Raw genomic sequence first — 17797 nt, forward strand, 5'->3', positions numbered from 1 at the left:
GATTTAAAAATAAGAAATAAAGCAAAATAGTGAATGAAATCCACCCAATAAATGTTACCGTGACATTTATTGAGTGGATTTCATTCACCATTTTGCTTTATTTCTTATTTTGAAGTGATTATCAAGACTTGACAAATGTAAATAGAAATTGCAGCCATATTTTCTTTTCGGGTAGCGCTGAATATTACCTACTTTTCGAACCGAATAAATATTTTACATTAAATAAAAACAGTAAAAAACTTATTCAGTTAGGTAGAAAAGTAACTTATCGTGCTTTTCATAACATTTTATATATATATATGTGTGTGTGTATATATATATATGTGTGTGTGTGTGTGTATATATATATGTGTGTGTGTATATATGTGTGTGTGTGTGTGTATATATGTGTGTGTGTATATATATGTGTGTGTGTGTATGTGTGTGTGTATGTATGTGTATATATGTGTGTGTGTGTATATATATGTGTGTATATATATATGTGTGTGTGTATATATATGTGTGTGTGTATATGCATATATATGTGTGTGTGTGTGTATATGCATATATATGTGTGTGTGTGTGTGTGTATATGCATATATATATGTGTGTGTGTGTGTATATGCATATATATATATATGTGTGTGTGTGTGAGATAAACCGCGTCTCACTCACACACACACACACACACATTAGGAACATTTATAATAAGATTATATGAATAAATTCATTTGAATTTTTTTCTTCTGAAACTTTTGATGGTATACACATTTTTTTTCTCTTCATTCTGCTGGTGGTATTAACCACGAGGGGAAGAGAGCAAAGTATACATCTGATCTTATTGCCGATTGTACTGAATTCAATGTGTCTAATTAGTTGATGCAAATTTTAAATAGAAGTTTGATTACAATTTTCAAAACATTATTTCATAGTTATTTGAAAAATCCAGGACATCATTATATTTCAATTCTTTAATTTATACAGTAGGCTAATAACCGGTCATAAAATTTGTTTGAATATATTTGAATTCATGTAGATTTAGTCTTTATTATCATAGAATCAATTCTGTATTTATTAGTTTGTATCTAATGTATAGTTGTGACTGCCTCCTCGATGTGACCTTGTTGTAAAATACACTCAAATGATATTTTAATTTATTCAGATTTCATAATTATTATTATAGAGTCAATTTCCTATTGATTATTATATTGTACCTAATATATAGTAGTGATTTTAAAAACAATATGACTTGGGTACCATCAGCTAGAATCAAAAGAAAAACAAATAGCGCTCCAGCCGTAATCGCTACCATTTGAACTATCATCAGTTAGATAAGAAATAATTAAAAATGAACTGACTTTAACATATAAATGTATATTTGCGCATGCATACAGGAGCACTTTAAGTTGATTTACGCCTGACAAGTTTCAATTATTTTTCAATTTTGACCCCTTAGCCCTTATTTTTACCAGCTAAATACCAAATTAAATTTGTTCCACAGATTCAAATATCTGATATATCAAGTTCCAAGTCTGTAGATCAAAAAACTGACAGGAGTTTGGTAGAGAGCATTCCTCAGATGGACAGGCGGCAGTCATATATATATATATATATATACTAGCAGTTCAGCCCGACTTTGCTCGGGCTCTATGTACTATTCATAACTTTATGTGCGTATATATATTAAAAAGTTTGACTCATGTCCAGGTAACCTGGAAATGTCTTCTCAATTAGTAAATCATTTCTTTCTGATAGGTTCATAAGAGTAGTAGTTGACGGGCAAAAATCAGAAGCTCACAGTATTAATTCTGGAGTCCCTCAGGGGTCCATCCTGGGCCCAACTCTCTTCTTGATCTACATCAATGATCTTCCAAGTCACATCCTTACATTATTCGTAGACATTTATTCTGATAATACTACCATCTATGGTAGCACATCTAAGACCGTAAACGACCAAGTTCTTGCTGATTCTCTCTTCTCTGATATACATGATACAATGGGGAAAGGAGTGGCTGGTTACTTTTAGTGCATCTAAAACAAAGCTTTTATCTTTACATCATCAACGCTCCGATCCCCATCCAGCATCAATTGAAATGAATGGCTCTCGTCTTGGGGAGGCCTCATGTTTTGACAAGCTACTGGGCTTGACCTTTACTCCTGATCTGAAATGGAACACATACATCAAATCTGTTGCCAAGGCTGCTGGAAAAATGGTGGGATCCTTCTATCAATCCAGTAGATATCTCACTGCTGATGCAATTCTCTCTCTCTATATATATAAGAGCCAGGTACGTCCAAGGATGGAGTACTGTTGCCACATCTGGGCAGGAGCTGCTAGAAAGGACTTGTCCTGCCTTGATAGAATTCAAAAAAGATTTGTAGCCTCGTAGGAGATGTCCTTTTCTCTTCCCTGCAACCTCTATCTCACAGAGGAGAGGTTGCGAGTTTGTCTCTGCTTTATCGTTATTTTCATGGCAAGTGCTCGTCTGAGCTTCAATCTATGCCCCCTCCCTTATCAAATTTTCACAAGAAACACTTGTCTAGCAGAAACCACTATCAATAATTCCCCTCACTCTTTATCTGTGCCTAAACCTAAACGTAGATTCCATGAACAAAGCTTCTTTCTTAGAAATGCACGCCTGTGGAATTGTTTTCCGTTTTCCTGCTTTCCAGCTGACAACAATCTGATTGTTTTCAAGTCTAACGTAAACAAGTTCTTAATGAGCCGTTCCACTTAAGTTAACAAATTTACCGAATTTCCATTACTAGCGATTACTATATTGTCCAGTTGACTACTGTACACACTTAACCCTTATCCTTGAGTGGTCTCTGGGCCCTGATACCTATGTAAAAAAAAAAAAATGGTGAAGGAGTTTGGTAAAGTTTGCAAAGGTCAATTCTTTAAACTTTGACCTCTTGGCAGCCAAATTTTTTCCCAAAAACTGATTAAAAAACTTGCTGCATGTCTGAATACCTTTTATGTAAAATTTCAAATGTTTAGACTCAAAATTGGCTAAATAGTTTGTTAAAGACCACAAAGGTAAAATCTTTTGAACTTTTGACTCCTTGGTAGCCAAGTTTTCAGCCAAAAACATAGGTCTGAATACACGTTATGTAAAATTGGCTGAGTAATTTGGTAGAGACTGCAGAGGTCAAATTTTTTTAAACTTTGACCCCTTAACATTTATTGCTTTGAACTTCAATCAAATTTAAAAGTTTGATCCACGTCCAAATAACCTACATCTAAAATTTCAAGTGTTTAGACCCAAAATTGGCAGAGGAGTTTGGTAGAGTTTTCAAAGGTTATATTGTTGAACTTTAACCCCTTGACTGCCAAATTTTGGGCCGAAAACCGATTAAAGATTTTTCCAAATCTCAATACCCCTTATGTCAAATCTCAAGTCTGTAGACTGAAAATTGACAGTAGTTTGGTAGGGAAATGTACACACACACACACACACACACACACATACAATTTCACTTTTATATATATACTAGCATGGTTGCCCGGGTATTTGGAGGTGTATGTTGAGCAAAAAAAAAAAAAAAGGCGGTCAATTTTTTTAAACTTTGACCCCTATTAATGACCTCTTAAAATTTGTTGTTTTGGGTTCAAATCAAGTTAATAAGTTAGATTCATGTCCAAGGAACCTATATCTAAAATTTCAAGTGTGTAGACCGAAAATTGTCGGAGGAGTTTGGTAGAGTTCTCAAAGGTCAAACTTTGACCCCTTAACAGCCAAATTTCTGGCCGGAAACCGATCACATTGATTTTTCCAAATCTTAGTACCCTGTATATCAAATTTCGAGTTTGTAGACTAAAAATTGACAGAATTATTGCGTAGGGAAATGTACACACACAGACACTTTCACTTTATATATATGGGAGAGAGAAATTTGATCATGAATTATCCTCAATTTCTGTTTGACAGGATACGGTGACCAGCTTGTCAGGAATATTGAACTGGATAATGGGTGCTCCAGCCGGCCTGAAACTCAACTACCAACTCAATCTGTTTCTTGGATCATTCTTCAAATACAACATTTATGTTTGGACAAGTGAGTAGAAAGTCATAAATCATCATTACATTAAACAAATATGAATGATTTAGTAAAGGTAATCGACTGTTTTACTTCTACTTATATAAAACGCACTGTATGTTTTGGACTCTGAAATGGCTGGGCCAATTTTGTTTTTTAAATGTACCTTATGTGTCTGGGAGTGTTCTTAGATCGGTTTTGTATCAGAATGCCCCTGATAAGTATCAATAATCGTAAAAAATCCAATTAAAGAAGGAGCAGCCCAATTTTGACCAAAGTTAACACTGATACATGCTAACACCACAAGTAGAAGGATCCAGTATATAAAATCAACAGTAAGTTCTTTGATATGACAGGGGCACTTTTGAAATGTACGTTTCTGTTCAGAGCTCAATTGAACCATGATACTTGACTTTTTCATTTTAAACTTTAATGCAAGCCATTATATAAAATGATTTTATAAAATCAACAATAGGTTCTCTACAGTACAATGTAAACTACAATGTATTGTGGAATAAGTCACTGCAGGGAAAGCATGTGAAGCCTCCTCCCAGTACACTGTGGTGAGTCCCTGACTAGAGTGGGCAATCAATCGATTTGATTGAAAAATAGCCAATTTTACTGATTTTGATGATGATGAAGTGTGAAGCATTCATTGAATCTCTGACAACGTCGGGTCTTTCTGCTAGTATATATATATATATATATATATATATATATATATATATGTATATACTATTATTTAAAATTATATGTATATACTATTATTTAAAATTATATGTATATACTATTATTTAAAATTATATGTATATACTATTATTTAAAATTATATGTATATACTATTATTTAAAATTATATGTATATACTATTATTTAAAATTATATGTATACACTATTATTTAAAATTATATGTATACACTATTATTTAAAATTATATATATACACTATTATTTAAAATTATATATATACACTATTATTTAAAAGTTACTTTGTGTGTGAGTTCCTTCCTCATAGGTTCCGAAACGGTTGAGCCTGTCTTTTGCAAATTTCACACAAAGCTAATTTATATGTCTGGCAGTGTTCTTAGATATGTTTTGTACAGAAATTCATCCATTGAATATCGAAAATCGCAAAAATCCGATCTTAAAAATAGCTTTTCTTTCTTATAGATTAAAAGAATATTTTTTTACAGGGGAATGTTTTATGTTACACCAGCCAATGGCAATAATAAAATCTTAGCAAATCATAATTCATACACAATTTGCATAAATCAAAATATCATGTTTAAGCATATTGTACAACCGGGCAATGTCCGACTGCCAGCTAGTATATACAGGGTGTCCACAAAGTCTGGCTACATTATGTAGCCAGGTAGCCAGACTTTGTGGAAGCATCCTGTAGATTATGTAGCCAGACTTTGTGGGCACCCTGTGTGTATATATATCTCATTAAACACTACCATGTTTGAATATATGGTTAAATGTTAGTTTTACTCATTTAGAACTGCTTTAAAGTTTCACCTCTCGCTCATTTTGAGACCAAATTTTACACAATTTGTACAGTTCATGGGTCACCTTCTCGGTTATATTTTGAAGTAAAAATTTTCAACAAAAGTTATAATAAAATTACTGGTCTTCAGAATAAGTAATGTGAGAGACAGTTTCTTCTGATTGGCTGTTAGTTACCAAAGCAACTTTTTCATTGACACCTTCATAAGTCCTCACGGAAATGTCACTCGCATGCCATCTTATTTGGGTTATATAGAGAGAGTTAACAAAAGTGATGCTCTGCCATGTTAGGTCTGATGTTCTTTCGGTTACAACATCACCCGTTAATTCTGTTTCGCTCTTTTTTACAATTATTAATTTCCACACTTTTGCACCGATTTTCCCAATGTAAAGTTTTGCTTGGGTTTTATTACCCTATATATTAAGTTTCATGTCTGTAAACCAAAAACTGGCAGAGGAGTTTGGTTGGCAAAATTTTTTAAACGAATATATATATGCACACATAAATATATATAAAGAGGTTTGTGTTTAATATAACCATTTTACACAATTATTATGCAAGTATAAATCATGTAGAATATCTGCATGAATATAATTACACATGATAGTTAACTAAAGATGATCATCCCATAAGAAAACCGAAAAAACTAATAGGGAATTAATTAAAATGAATGGTTAAAAGAATATGCAAATTAGCTAGATCTTTCACAGAGAATGCAATTCCATGATCCATACATAACAAAGTTGTATTTTCTCATTAAATAAATAGAAAAAAAAGGTTTAAATATGAATATCAATACACAAAAAAAAAACCCTCAAATTTATAGGAGTGTATATATATATATATATATATATCTAGAGAGAGAGAGAAATAAAAAGGAACAAACCGAGTTATGTGTTCATCAGCGTTTCGTCTTTATTTCAAGACTTCCTCTGGATGAAATAAAGACGAAAAGCTGATGAACACATAACTCGGTTTGTTCCTTTTTATTTCTCTATTTTGTCGGAATACTATTTCCATTATTCTCATCATATATATATAACCATCATCTCCGTTATATGAATAAACAAACACAGCTCTAAAATGCAAATTATTTAATGATAGTTATGTTGATTCTTGTACAGTTCGGGACCTATGCTGAAAACGAATTTTCAGCAGCATTTTATGGCAGTTTATGAAAACAGCCGGAAGATTGTTAAATCAGAATGCAGCAGATGACAATTTGCAAATATAGTAAATTGTAAAATTCATCAAGACAATCGATTGTAGTGGAAATGAATTTCAACATTTTAGGACAGATGATTCTGTCTCCTGATAGATGTAAAAAAAAAAACAAAAAAAACTTTTTTTTTTTCACCCCCCCCCTTCTCCATCTATAAACTTGTTTTGTTTTTTGTTTTTATTTTTCACTCTAACCCTAACCTAAAATTCAAATAACCAAACAACATCCTGGTTCAAAACCTTTCTTATGCAAAATATCAATTTCATAACATTAACATCATTAATTTGCTAAAACTCTTTAAATATATTGTTTAGATTATTACACATTTAGATTATTATGCATGTGAAAAGATAATAATTTCCAAACAAAATGGTGGTATATTGAGGGCTCATTGGTAAAAAAAAAAAAAAAAAAAAAGTTAATTAAAAATTATTTCAAACTTTTTTGTCATTTATTCTGTTTCGTGCCCAACCGTGTTTTTTCTACCAAACTGCATTATTCTTGACTTAAAACACAACTTTTTACACATTATGCACATTCAACATTGTTCTCAAATTCTATACGCAGTTCTGTTTCGTTACCTTTTATTTTTATTTTCCACGGATGCCGTTGAATTAATTTGTATTTTTGGTGTCGTTTCAGCTTATTTGTCCGTTGTCTTGAAGCCAATTCTCAGTTCTTTCCTCCGTTGCTGCCTAATGTCTGGGATTCTGGGTTTCTCTCTGCAATTAAGTCTCCTCCAAGACATCATCTCATTGGTCACTATGCACATCTACTGCTTCTACGTGTTTGCGTCACGGTAAATTTTTATGCAATTGTTGTACCGTTGTTTCGTTATACTTTAGATGGCGAGAGGGAAGAGTCACTTGAGAATAAGACCATGAGGTTGTATATTTTTGCTAATCTTTTCTGAATGTTAGTTGCCTACATACCACCTAGTAATACGTTTAAATATTCTCATTTTTACAGAAAAATAACTTGGTACCTAAAAGTTATCTCTCTTGCCAGATAAAAGCATTTAGAAGCATGAATTATCTGCCCATGATTTGTTCTAGATAATAACAAACAGAACAAAAGAATTCAAAAACTCAGTGATATCAAAAACGCCTCCAACGACTTCATCGCCACCAGAATGCAAGATTTTTACAGTACTGAACTAAATACACTTATTTTGCATTTGCAAAAGTGTGTTGATTCTGATGGTGCTAATTTCAATAAATAGATTTTTGTTTGAGTCGAGATATGTTCATCTGAATTTAAAAGTTAAAAACTACAAGAATTTTCTTGTCAACCTGAGCTCAACTAGTAGAATTACTATTAAAAGGCGCATTGGAATAACCAAGGTCATATTCAACAAATATGCCCCAAAAGCACAGTCATAGTGAAAATGTTAAGATAGCTGACAACTACATTTACTTAGGAAAAATGGAGAAATTTTTACCAACATCAGCTTAACTAACCTCATTGTTATTCCTTTAAAATATATGAAGATATTTTTATTTTTATTTTTTTTTTTTTTACACAGTGATCACCACTTATCAAAGCCCGGAAGCCACTCAGGGATAAGGGTTATTGCAAGTACATTACGTTAGTGTGGAGATTTGATGGAGTGTTTACTTAAGGGGGCGGTTCATTAGGAATTTGTTAACATTAGACTTGAAGACATCCAAGTTGTAGTCCGGAGGGAAGCAGGCAGACGGAACAGAGTTCCACAGGCGTGCAGTTCTAAGAAAGAAGCTTTGTTCATGGAATCCGCGTTTTGATTTAGGCACAGATATAGAGTGGGGGAAATTTTTCACAGTGGATTCAGCTAGATGGGTGTTTTTCGTGAAAGATTGGCGAGGGGGGACCAGGGATTGGAGTTCTTTTTGTAAAGTGTATTATAAATAATTTATTGTTGATCTACTTAGAATCGTTTTCATCCATTTTATTTCTTCATATTTGTGCCTTACAACTCACAAACTATTTTGTAACATTTTTAGATTTTAGAATTGAGGTCCACTTTTTTACGTAAAAAAAAAAAAGAAAAAAGCTAATCAAAATTGAATCTTTCTTATGCAAAATAGCAATTTCATAGCATTAGCATTTTTAATTTGCTAAAAACTCTTCAAATATATCATTTAGATTATCACGTATTAATGCATGTGAAATGATATTCGTTTCCAAACAAAATCGTGGTAACTTGAGGGCTTAAAATGCTTTTGTTTTTAAAATATAATTATGTTGAGTAGGACTAACTTGAAATTTGTGATTATCCAAAAATGGGTTCTCTCTATTGTGCTAGAAGACTACTCATACTTGGGAGTATCCTATACTTCTACAAGACCACCATGCATGGAGTATTGTTGCCACGTCTGGGCTGGTGCATCTACCACTAGTCTTTCGCTCTTGGATAGGGTCCAAAAAAAGTTCCCAATCTAATCGGTCCCACTTTGTTAATTAAATTCCCATCCCATTACTGCAATGTTGCATCTCTGTGCCTGTTTTACAAGTATTTTAATGAAATGTGCTCTGATGAACTTGTTGCACTTGTGCCCCCTTGACATACATATCCTCGGTAAACCCACTTAGCAACAAAATTACACTCCTTCACTGTTGAGGTCTCTAAATGCCAGAAAGTTTTCTACTCTAATAGTTCAAACAGCTAGACTTTGGAATTCCCTTTCTGCTACCTGCTTCCCTGACTGTACTGAAATGCAGAAATTTTAATGTAATGTAAACCAACATCTGGTTAATCTTTCCTAGGCATAGTTCCAAATAGTAGCCCCTTATGTCCAAGTGCCAGTATGCCTTGTTAGTGGTGAATGGGAGTAAAAAAGAAAGTTTCATGGTCAATGAGTGTTGCTATAATTGTTAATAATTTATTGTAAATTTACATGGAATCGTTTTCATCCATTTTATTTCTTCATATTTGTGCCTTACCACTTACAAACTATTTAATAACAATTTTGCTAGTTAAAACATTTTTGATAATCTTAATTAGAATGAGATGTATTTTTTTCTTTTTTTTTTTTCTTTTTTTTTCTTTTCTTTTTTTTTCTTTTCTTTTCTTTTTTTCTTTTTTTTTCTTTTTTCCTTTTCTTTTTTCTTTTTCTTTTTTCTTTTTCTTTTTTTTTCTTTTTTCCTTTTCTTTTTTCTTTTTCTTTTTTTTTTGTTAAGAAAAGAAAGCCAATCAAAACTGAATCTCTTTCTTTCTTCCGTGCAGCTTGTATTATTTTCAAGTTTATGCATTGTCATCACTCTGGCGTCTTTTCCGTGGCAAGAAATGGAACATGCTTCGTCAACGAGTAGACACGGCTTCATATGACATTGACCGATTGTTTGTAGGGACCCTTTTTTTTACGATACTTCTCTTCTTGTTACCAACGACCACCATCTACTACACCCTCTTCACAACTGTAAGTACTTTTCTTTCTTGTTGTGTATAGCACGGAGGAGGAAATATTATTCTTATTTGAATTGGCATTGCGTGTATGTTAAAGAAGAGAATCAAAATATTGGAAGAGTCAAGGATATATCACCACAAGCAGTAATACTATAAACGTGATTGCAGGGGGAAAAAAATTACTATGAGGCTAACTTTGAATTTTTTTTTTATTTTTTTTTTTTTCTATTTTAGCGAAAGATCATTAAACAACTTTTCAGAGATGCATGGGTGTTTTTTTTTTTTTTTCACAGGAATCGCCAATTATTAAGGCCCGGAGGCCACTCGAGGATAAGGGTTAATGGGTATACATTAGTTAATGTGATTATAGCATAGTAAATATAAGTAGTGGAAATTTTGGAAATTGGATTACTTAGGGGGACGGTTCATCAAGAACTTGTTTACATTAGACTTGAAGATAATCAGATTGTTCCTCAAAAATGACTAGAAATGACTATATGGAATGAAAAAGAATTTGGAAGAAAAAAAAGAAAAAGAGTGCTTATATAAGTGTTATATTGTGTATTTGTATAATAAACATTCATGTGTTCACGTATCTATTGAATGTATATAACGTATATATATTTATGAGTGTGTCTGTGATCGTCTAGTATTCACGTGTTTGTATGTGTCAATGTATTCACAGATACATGTCAATGGACATATAACATTTACAACAAAAAGGGATGGATAACAGTTTTTCTGGGGATTTACATCAGCTAATAGCGAAACATACCTCGTCCGTCTTTGGTCTTGTTTGACGGAAAGCTGCAAAGAAGATTCATCACAATGAATCAATAAATCTCGGGTTTATCTTTTCAGCAACTTTATTTCAGATGGTTCCCTATAGGAATATTTGTGCAGGAATGAACTACGTTTGCATCAGTGCACTGTAACAGTTTACATCCATGGATTCTGATTCTCTTAAAGGAACTTTGATACAACGATGCCATTTGCCACGCTTTCTGTCTCCCAAAATTTAGCCATCAAACATTGAATTATTCTTTTATCAAGTACATTGTTCCTCCCAAAATCTTTCCTGCATTGTTGCTGCATCAGAAGAACTGATTTTGTGATAAAGTACATCTCAGTGATTTTTATTCACTTCTGTGTAGTATATATGCGTCCAATTGGATTGATGATGTTAAAAGAATGTGCCTGTAAATTGTAGAACACAAGTTTGGGATGAAAAACAAGAGGGCTCTTTTTTCTTTTTTTTTTTTTTTTTTTTTTTTAACCACCCTGTGAACAAACTGCTTAAAACAGGAAACAATGGAGACTGACATGTCACAATGCCTTAAAAGTTTTTGAATTAGGAGCACAAAAACTCAGAATCAAGAGAAAAAAGAAAAGAATTGCCGGACCAAGTAACACTTCATTGAATACATTTTCGTGCATGGCTTGTGGCTGCATTTGCAAGTCACTGGCGGGGCTTAAGTTCCATGAAAGACAGAAACACCAAAATTAAAATTAATTAATTTTTTTTGTTTTGTTTTGAGATTAACAGGAGAGTCCATTGTCGATTTATTTTTTTATATATATAATATATATATATATATATATATATATATATATATATATATATATACTAGCAAAAGTACCGGTCGTTGACTGAGTTCAAAAACAGCCTACAGAAAATGGACTCTGATTTATGAAAGTATGATAGGTTATGAAAAGGAAGGGTTGTAAAGAGATAGTTTCGAATTTGGGGATATCAAAACCAAAGCAAAGTATGATGAAAGTAAAAATAAATTAGATAAACCCCATAATTTATTATACCATACTTGTTCACACTGAAACACTTATCACAATATTCTGTGGATCTATATTAAAAAACCTTGTTAAACTTTGTGACGTATTTCCATTCTATGGAGGTCAGGCGCGAACGTACACTCCATCATTTTATTATACCATATTTCTTCAAACTGAAACATAATTATCAAAGTATACTTACGCAGATAGATATGAAAAGTTTTTATTAAAGTTTGTGATTATTTCCATTCTATGGAGGCCAGGCGCAAACACAGACCCCACAATTTTATTATACCATCCCTATTTAAGTTAAACATACTTATCAAAGTATTATGTACATCTATATCAAAAACACTTGTAAACGTTTTTTTTTTTTTCATTTTTAAATTTTTTTTTTTCATACTTTGTGGATCAAGCGCGAATGCAGACCCCACAATTTTAATGAACCACCATTCTGCCAGATCAAACATACCCATTTCTGTGTCTCGATACATCTATCATTATGTGATCAGTTTTCTATAATAGTCAACCATATAGGAGCCTATTCGTGACCAGACACACACACATACACACAGCTTTATATTATCTCTATATAAATAAAATGAACTCATTTTTTCCCGTCGGATTTTGACCTTAATAGGATTAAAAATCAAGATATTTCATGCAAATATAATATGCACAAACGGCAGAACAATATGTGAGGTGTGTTATAGGCTTATTATTTCTCAAATTCCTCAATAATCTTAGATTTCTATACTTTTTCTGCTGAGAAGTCACGACCAAAATCGGTTAAGATCAATGGAAGTGGTAAAATATTTTCTCTCTAATAAATTCCTCCTCCCCCTGCCACCACTTAACACCGTTTTGGGATCGTTCACAAGGAACAGTTGAGAAGAGAACACCGGTTTGGCTTCGTAGTTCTTTCATGTGAAGTGATTTAAAATCACTAAACTAAGCTGCAGTGCTCTGTGGCGTAGTGGTTAGCGTGCTGGACAATTCACATTATATTTTCACGTTCGCGCCGACCTACCGTAGTCGTTTTTTTTTTTTTTTTTTTCCTAAACAACTGGAATGGACTTTTCTTGGTGGCCGAACTGTTAACATTGCAGATGGTTTTTTTTTTTTTTTTTTTTTTCACACTTTATTTTCTTACTTTTACTCATGACTCCGGGGTTGATCCTTCCTACTTACCTACCATAACATTTTTTAAAACTCCCCCCCCTCCCCGGAAACAAACACTCGGGCAACGCCGGGTACCCCCGCTAGTATATATCTATATCTATGAACCTCCTGATATATATGTCTTCTTTTTATAAATATTTTTTGAAAAGTTTTGTTTGTTCGTTTTTCTTCTTTTTTTAGTTACAACTGATCATCCTGGTTTTACAGTCGTGTCTTTCGACTTTAACAGAATTTGTCAATTCTGTTCCCCTTTATTCTCTACTACAGTGGATGACGAGAGCCAAAACTGTGGCAGGTAAGTTGTACGCTTTTACGTTCTCATCAGATTTGGTTTAACATCGGTTTTACAGCTTTTATAAATTGAATTGACTAATCTCTGGCCAGGTCTTTATTTATCCCTTTCTCAAATCTATCCTCATCACTTTCACCCATGGTTTCTTTGGACGTCCCCTGCTACATCTACTGACCTACACATTCTTTCATCATCTTCATCATATTTTTGGTTTAATGTTTATTTATATATGCTGGCGTTTTTAGAAATTGACTTCCAAACCAACCTATCTCTTCTCAGGTCTTTATTTATCCCTCTTTCACTTTAAATCGATCCTCATTACTTCAGCCCATGTTGAGTTTTTTTTTTTTTTTTGGGCCTTTCCCTGCCACCTCAACTGTTCTACATCTACAAACCAACACCCTTTCATCCATTCATCCATCATCATATTTTTGATTTAATGTCTGCTTTATATGCTATCATGTATTGGTTCATTTATTTTTTTTTTCTCCCAAGACCATCCATATCATTTCCTCCCATTGGTCTACACCTGTGAACTGACCCTGCTACCTTAACTGTCCTTCATCTACTGATCCAAGCAACTGGTTATAGTCAGCTTATGTGCTTCCTAATTTTTTCTGGCGTCGCTGCTATTGAAACTGGTGACAAAGCAAATCAGTTCTTTCACTTTTTTCTCTCACACCTATATCTTCCCTGTGCGGGATAGGAATGTTGAATCTCTTAACTGCATTCTCAGTAATTACTGCCTTCCATAGTTGTCGTCTCACTATGTTTTGGTCAATTAATTCTTGGGCTTTGGATAGGATTGAAACTGCTCACTTGGAACTATAGCGATTCAACGTCACTGTCCACTACGCCACATAATCCATAGGGCGATCAAAGTTGGTATTTTTGGTCTTATAAATCCAAGCTTTTTTTGTTTTGTTTTTCATCCGATTTTCCATTGTCGGGTCTGTACGGAATGGTATATATTATTTAATTATTGGAATTTTTTTAGATGAGTAATTTATATATTTTATTTATTTGCAGTAATTGAAGGCAATAATTACTGAGGATGCAGTTAAGAGACTTAGCATTCTTATCCCATTGCAGTTAACCACCTGATGAAGGCCAGAGGAATAGTTGGCCGAAACGTTGTGAAACAACTATAAAAATTAGGATAATAATCGATAAATAAATATATAAATTACTCATCTCAAAAGAATTCCAATAATTAAATAACTTTATTTTTATGAGCATCCGAGGAGTGACTGGAGATAATTATAATTCAAACTTGCATTTAAGTTATGGTGAAATGCCCAAGAATTCCCATTAATTGCTTTTAAATGATTTTTTTTGATAAAACTACTTGATCAATTTATGTGATTTTTGGAATATGATATTTTTTTCATTATAGGTACGTATGTCATACAATTTTTTTCTTTTTAATATGGGGAAATTCTGTACAAGAACCTCTCCTTAATATTAAATATCACATGAATGTCTAAATAAATGTGTCTGTTTTGTTTCTGATCTCAATATTATCATGCTCTACATGTTTCTTGCCTATAAACAAAATATTCTTCTTTCTTTGTAGGCCATGTGATATTCCGTGTACATTCAAGCGAAGAATCTCCCAACTGTACATTAGGATTGGCCATGCAGGTAAATAACTGTTGATTTTTTTTTTTCCTTGATTAAGGCAGTTATGACGATCATTTGTCATCATCATATTCAATCCAACATGCTGGCAAAACATATATAAAGAACTTGAAGCATAAATTTTTTTTTACCAAGTTCAGCATTAAATAACCCGAAAAGGGTTAAATATGCTATAAAACAAAATCATACTGGCATGTTGAACAGCTTTTAGAAATTGACTTCCAAATTAACTTATCTCTGACCAATTCTTTATAAATTGCTCTTAAGTTCATTCTTATCACACATCCCCTCCCCATTTTTCTTGGACTTCCTTTGCCAACTGACCTGGCTACTGCAATTGTTCTACAATCTATTAACCCAAAAACATGTTTAGTTCAGAGAGAAACAGCAAAGAAAACTTGGAAAGAAATGATGATAGACTTGAAAGAAAGAGGGATAAATGAAGACTTGGCCAGATTTAATTTACTTTTAATTTGGAAAAAAGTTTCTGAAGACTGTCCAACACATGCCAGCATTTAAAACAGACGATTAAATCTGAACAGTAATAGAGATATGTGTGCAAGACAGAATACATGAGTGTTTGGCTTAGTAGATGTAGAACAGTTGAGGGAGTAGGTTCAGTTCACATGAGGGAAGGCGGTGAAATAACATGAAAGTGATAAGAATTGACTTGAGGGAAAGTAGGATAAATGAAGGCTTGTCCAGATATAGGTTAGTTTGGAAGTCCATTTCTAAAACTCGTCCAACACATGTCAGAATGTAAAACAGGCATTAAACTGATGATTATATGTATGCGTGTGTGTGTGTGTGTGTGTGTTGTTCAGAGGTAAGGTAACCAATGAAGTATAATGAGGTTATTACAAGAGTGCTCAATACTGAAGTAGAGCAAGGTATTACTACACAGTCATGAGCATGTTTCAGTTGGCTAGTTTTTAGAATCTAGAGATCTCTTCAGGCGGTCTGGCCTATATGGAAGTGAATTCACTCAAATGCCCTCTTTGGAAAAAGTACCAAGTTTACCAAAGCTGTCTATATGGTTCATAATTGTAACTTAATATTATTTAAAGTAATTTGTCTCTGGAATATGTAATATATAGTTTCTAAGTAAGTAATATATATATATATATATATATATATATAAAGAATTATTTAAACATTGTGAGGAGTCAACTCAGATCAACCAACATTTCTATATTCTTAACGTATCATCACGACTACTAACAATGTAGAAACGTTGGTCAATCTGCGTAGACTCCTCATAATGTTTATATGATTTTATTTATATAAAAGCTCTATACACGTATTGAACACTTCTATAGAAACATAAGTTTTTGCAAAATTTGCTTTCTTATAGGCAAGACCACCTGAAGAGGTCCCTAGTTTCTAAAAACTAGCTGACCAAAACATGCTCATGACTGTGTAGCAATATATTACTGTTTATGTAAAAACATATATATATTGACTAATTAAGTTCACGTATATTGCTAACATGAACCAAAACTAATGTTTCTATAAAAGTGCTCCATACATGTGTAGAGCTTTTATATAACTAAAATACTATAACCATTATGAGGAGTCTACGCAGATTGACCAACGTTTCTAGAATGTAGAAATGTTGGTCGATCCGTGTAGACCTCTCACAATGTTTATATATGTCTGTGTGTGTATGTATGTATGTATGTATATATATTTATATACACACACATATTTAGAAACTATTCCAGAGACAAATTATTTTAAATAATATTGGTACTTGTACAGTTTAGTCAAGACATTAAAAAATGAAAATATCGAAAAAAGTTTAAATTGTATGTATCCATTATAGAACGAAGTTCTCTGAAAAAAAATTTCACTTAATTCCATCAAGTAGATTTTTTTATAGCGAAAAAACAATTTATGTTACCGAGGAAAATATTCGATTTTTAGAAAGAAAAGCTAGTATTAAAGATGGGAAGGGGTGTCAGTGCTTTAACTGGAGTTATCTCCCTTTGTTATTTTTTAAATTCAAACATTTTTTTTTTGAAATCCAATATGGCCGCCTTCAACGCGCTCTTATAAAAACGTGTTTTTTTGCGGAGAACTTGGTTCTATAACGGATACATACAATTTAAACTTTTTTCGATATTTTCATTTTTTAATGTCTTGACTAAACTGTACAAGTACCATAATATTACGTTAAAATTATGGCCCATACATTCATATAGGCAGTTTTGGTAAACTTGGTACTTTATCCAAAGAGGACATTTGAGTGAATTCACCGAAACTTGTGATCATGGCATTTTATGTTTCAAACAGTGTTATGCCCAGATTAAACTATCAACTTAGTCATGTCACATTTTTTTTTTTCTCACTGGTTTTTTTTTTATTTTTTTTTTAGGTTTCTCACTTTTCTATTCGTCAAGTGATTAAGCAGTGTTCAGCAAAATCTTCTGCAAACAATATACAGAGGAAACCTTCCATTTGGTCTGGAGTCGTCCAGAAAGTGATTAAAGGTCATCTCATTTGGAAATCAAACCAAAAATAAAACTTTTATGGAATATTTTTATAACAAATTTTTGGCTTTGTCTTATTTTTACTAGCAGGCTGCCCAGTGTTGTAAAATTTTTGGCTTTGTCTTATTTTTACTAGCAGGCTGCCCAGTGTTGTCAAATTTTTGGCTTCGTCTTATTTTTACTAGCAGGCAGCCCAGTGTTGTCAGGTTGTAAAATATACTTAAATATGATATTTTAATTTGTGCAGATTTTTTATTTATTATA

The 17797-nt window shown here is 32.7% G+C and overlaps 1 protein-coding gene across 3 annotated transcripts in view; it reads left to right on the forward strand.

The window, feature by feature from the left end:
- Nucleotides 1-17593, forward strand: part of LOC145268729 (phosphatidylinositol N-acetylglucosaminyltransferase subunit Q-like) — a 43839-nt gene extending 26246 nt beyond the window's left edge. For all 3 annotated transcript variants that reach the window (XM_080124299.1, XM_080124300.1, XM_080124301.1), the window contains 6 exons: nt 3912-4038; nt 7393-7549; nt 9956-10148; nt 13289-13403; nt 14977-15044; nt 17419-17593. In XM_080124299.1, the coding sequence (XP_079980425.1) occupies nt 3912-4038; nt 7393-7549; nt 9956-10148; nt 13289-13403; nt 14977-15044; nt 17419-17565 (807 nt within the window). In that variant the 3' untranslated portion in view covers nt 17566-17593. The remainder of the gene's footprint in view (nt 1-3911; nt 4039-7392; nt 7550-9955; nt 10149-13288; nt 13404-14976; nt 15045-17418) is intronic.
- Nucleotides 17594-17797: the final 204 nt, after the last annotated feature.

This window comes from Euprymna scolopes, chromosome 44 (genome assembly GCF_053919585.1).
Source record: "Euprymna scolopes isolate OS-2025 chromosome 44, ASM5391958v1, whole genome shotgun sequence".
Taxonomy (NCBI): domain Eukaryota; kingdom Metazoa; phylum Mollusca; class Cephalopoda; order Sepiida; family Sepiolidae; genus Euprymna; species Euprymna scolopes.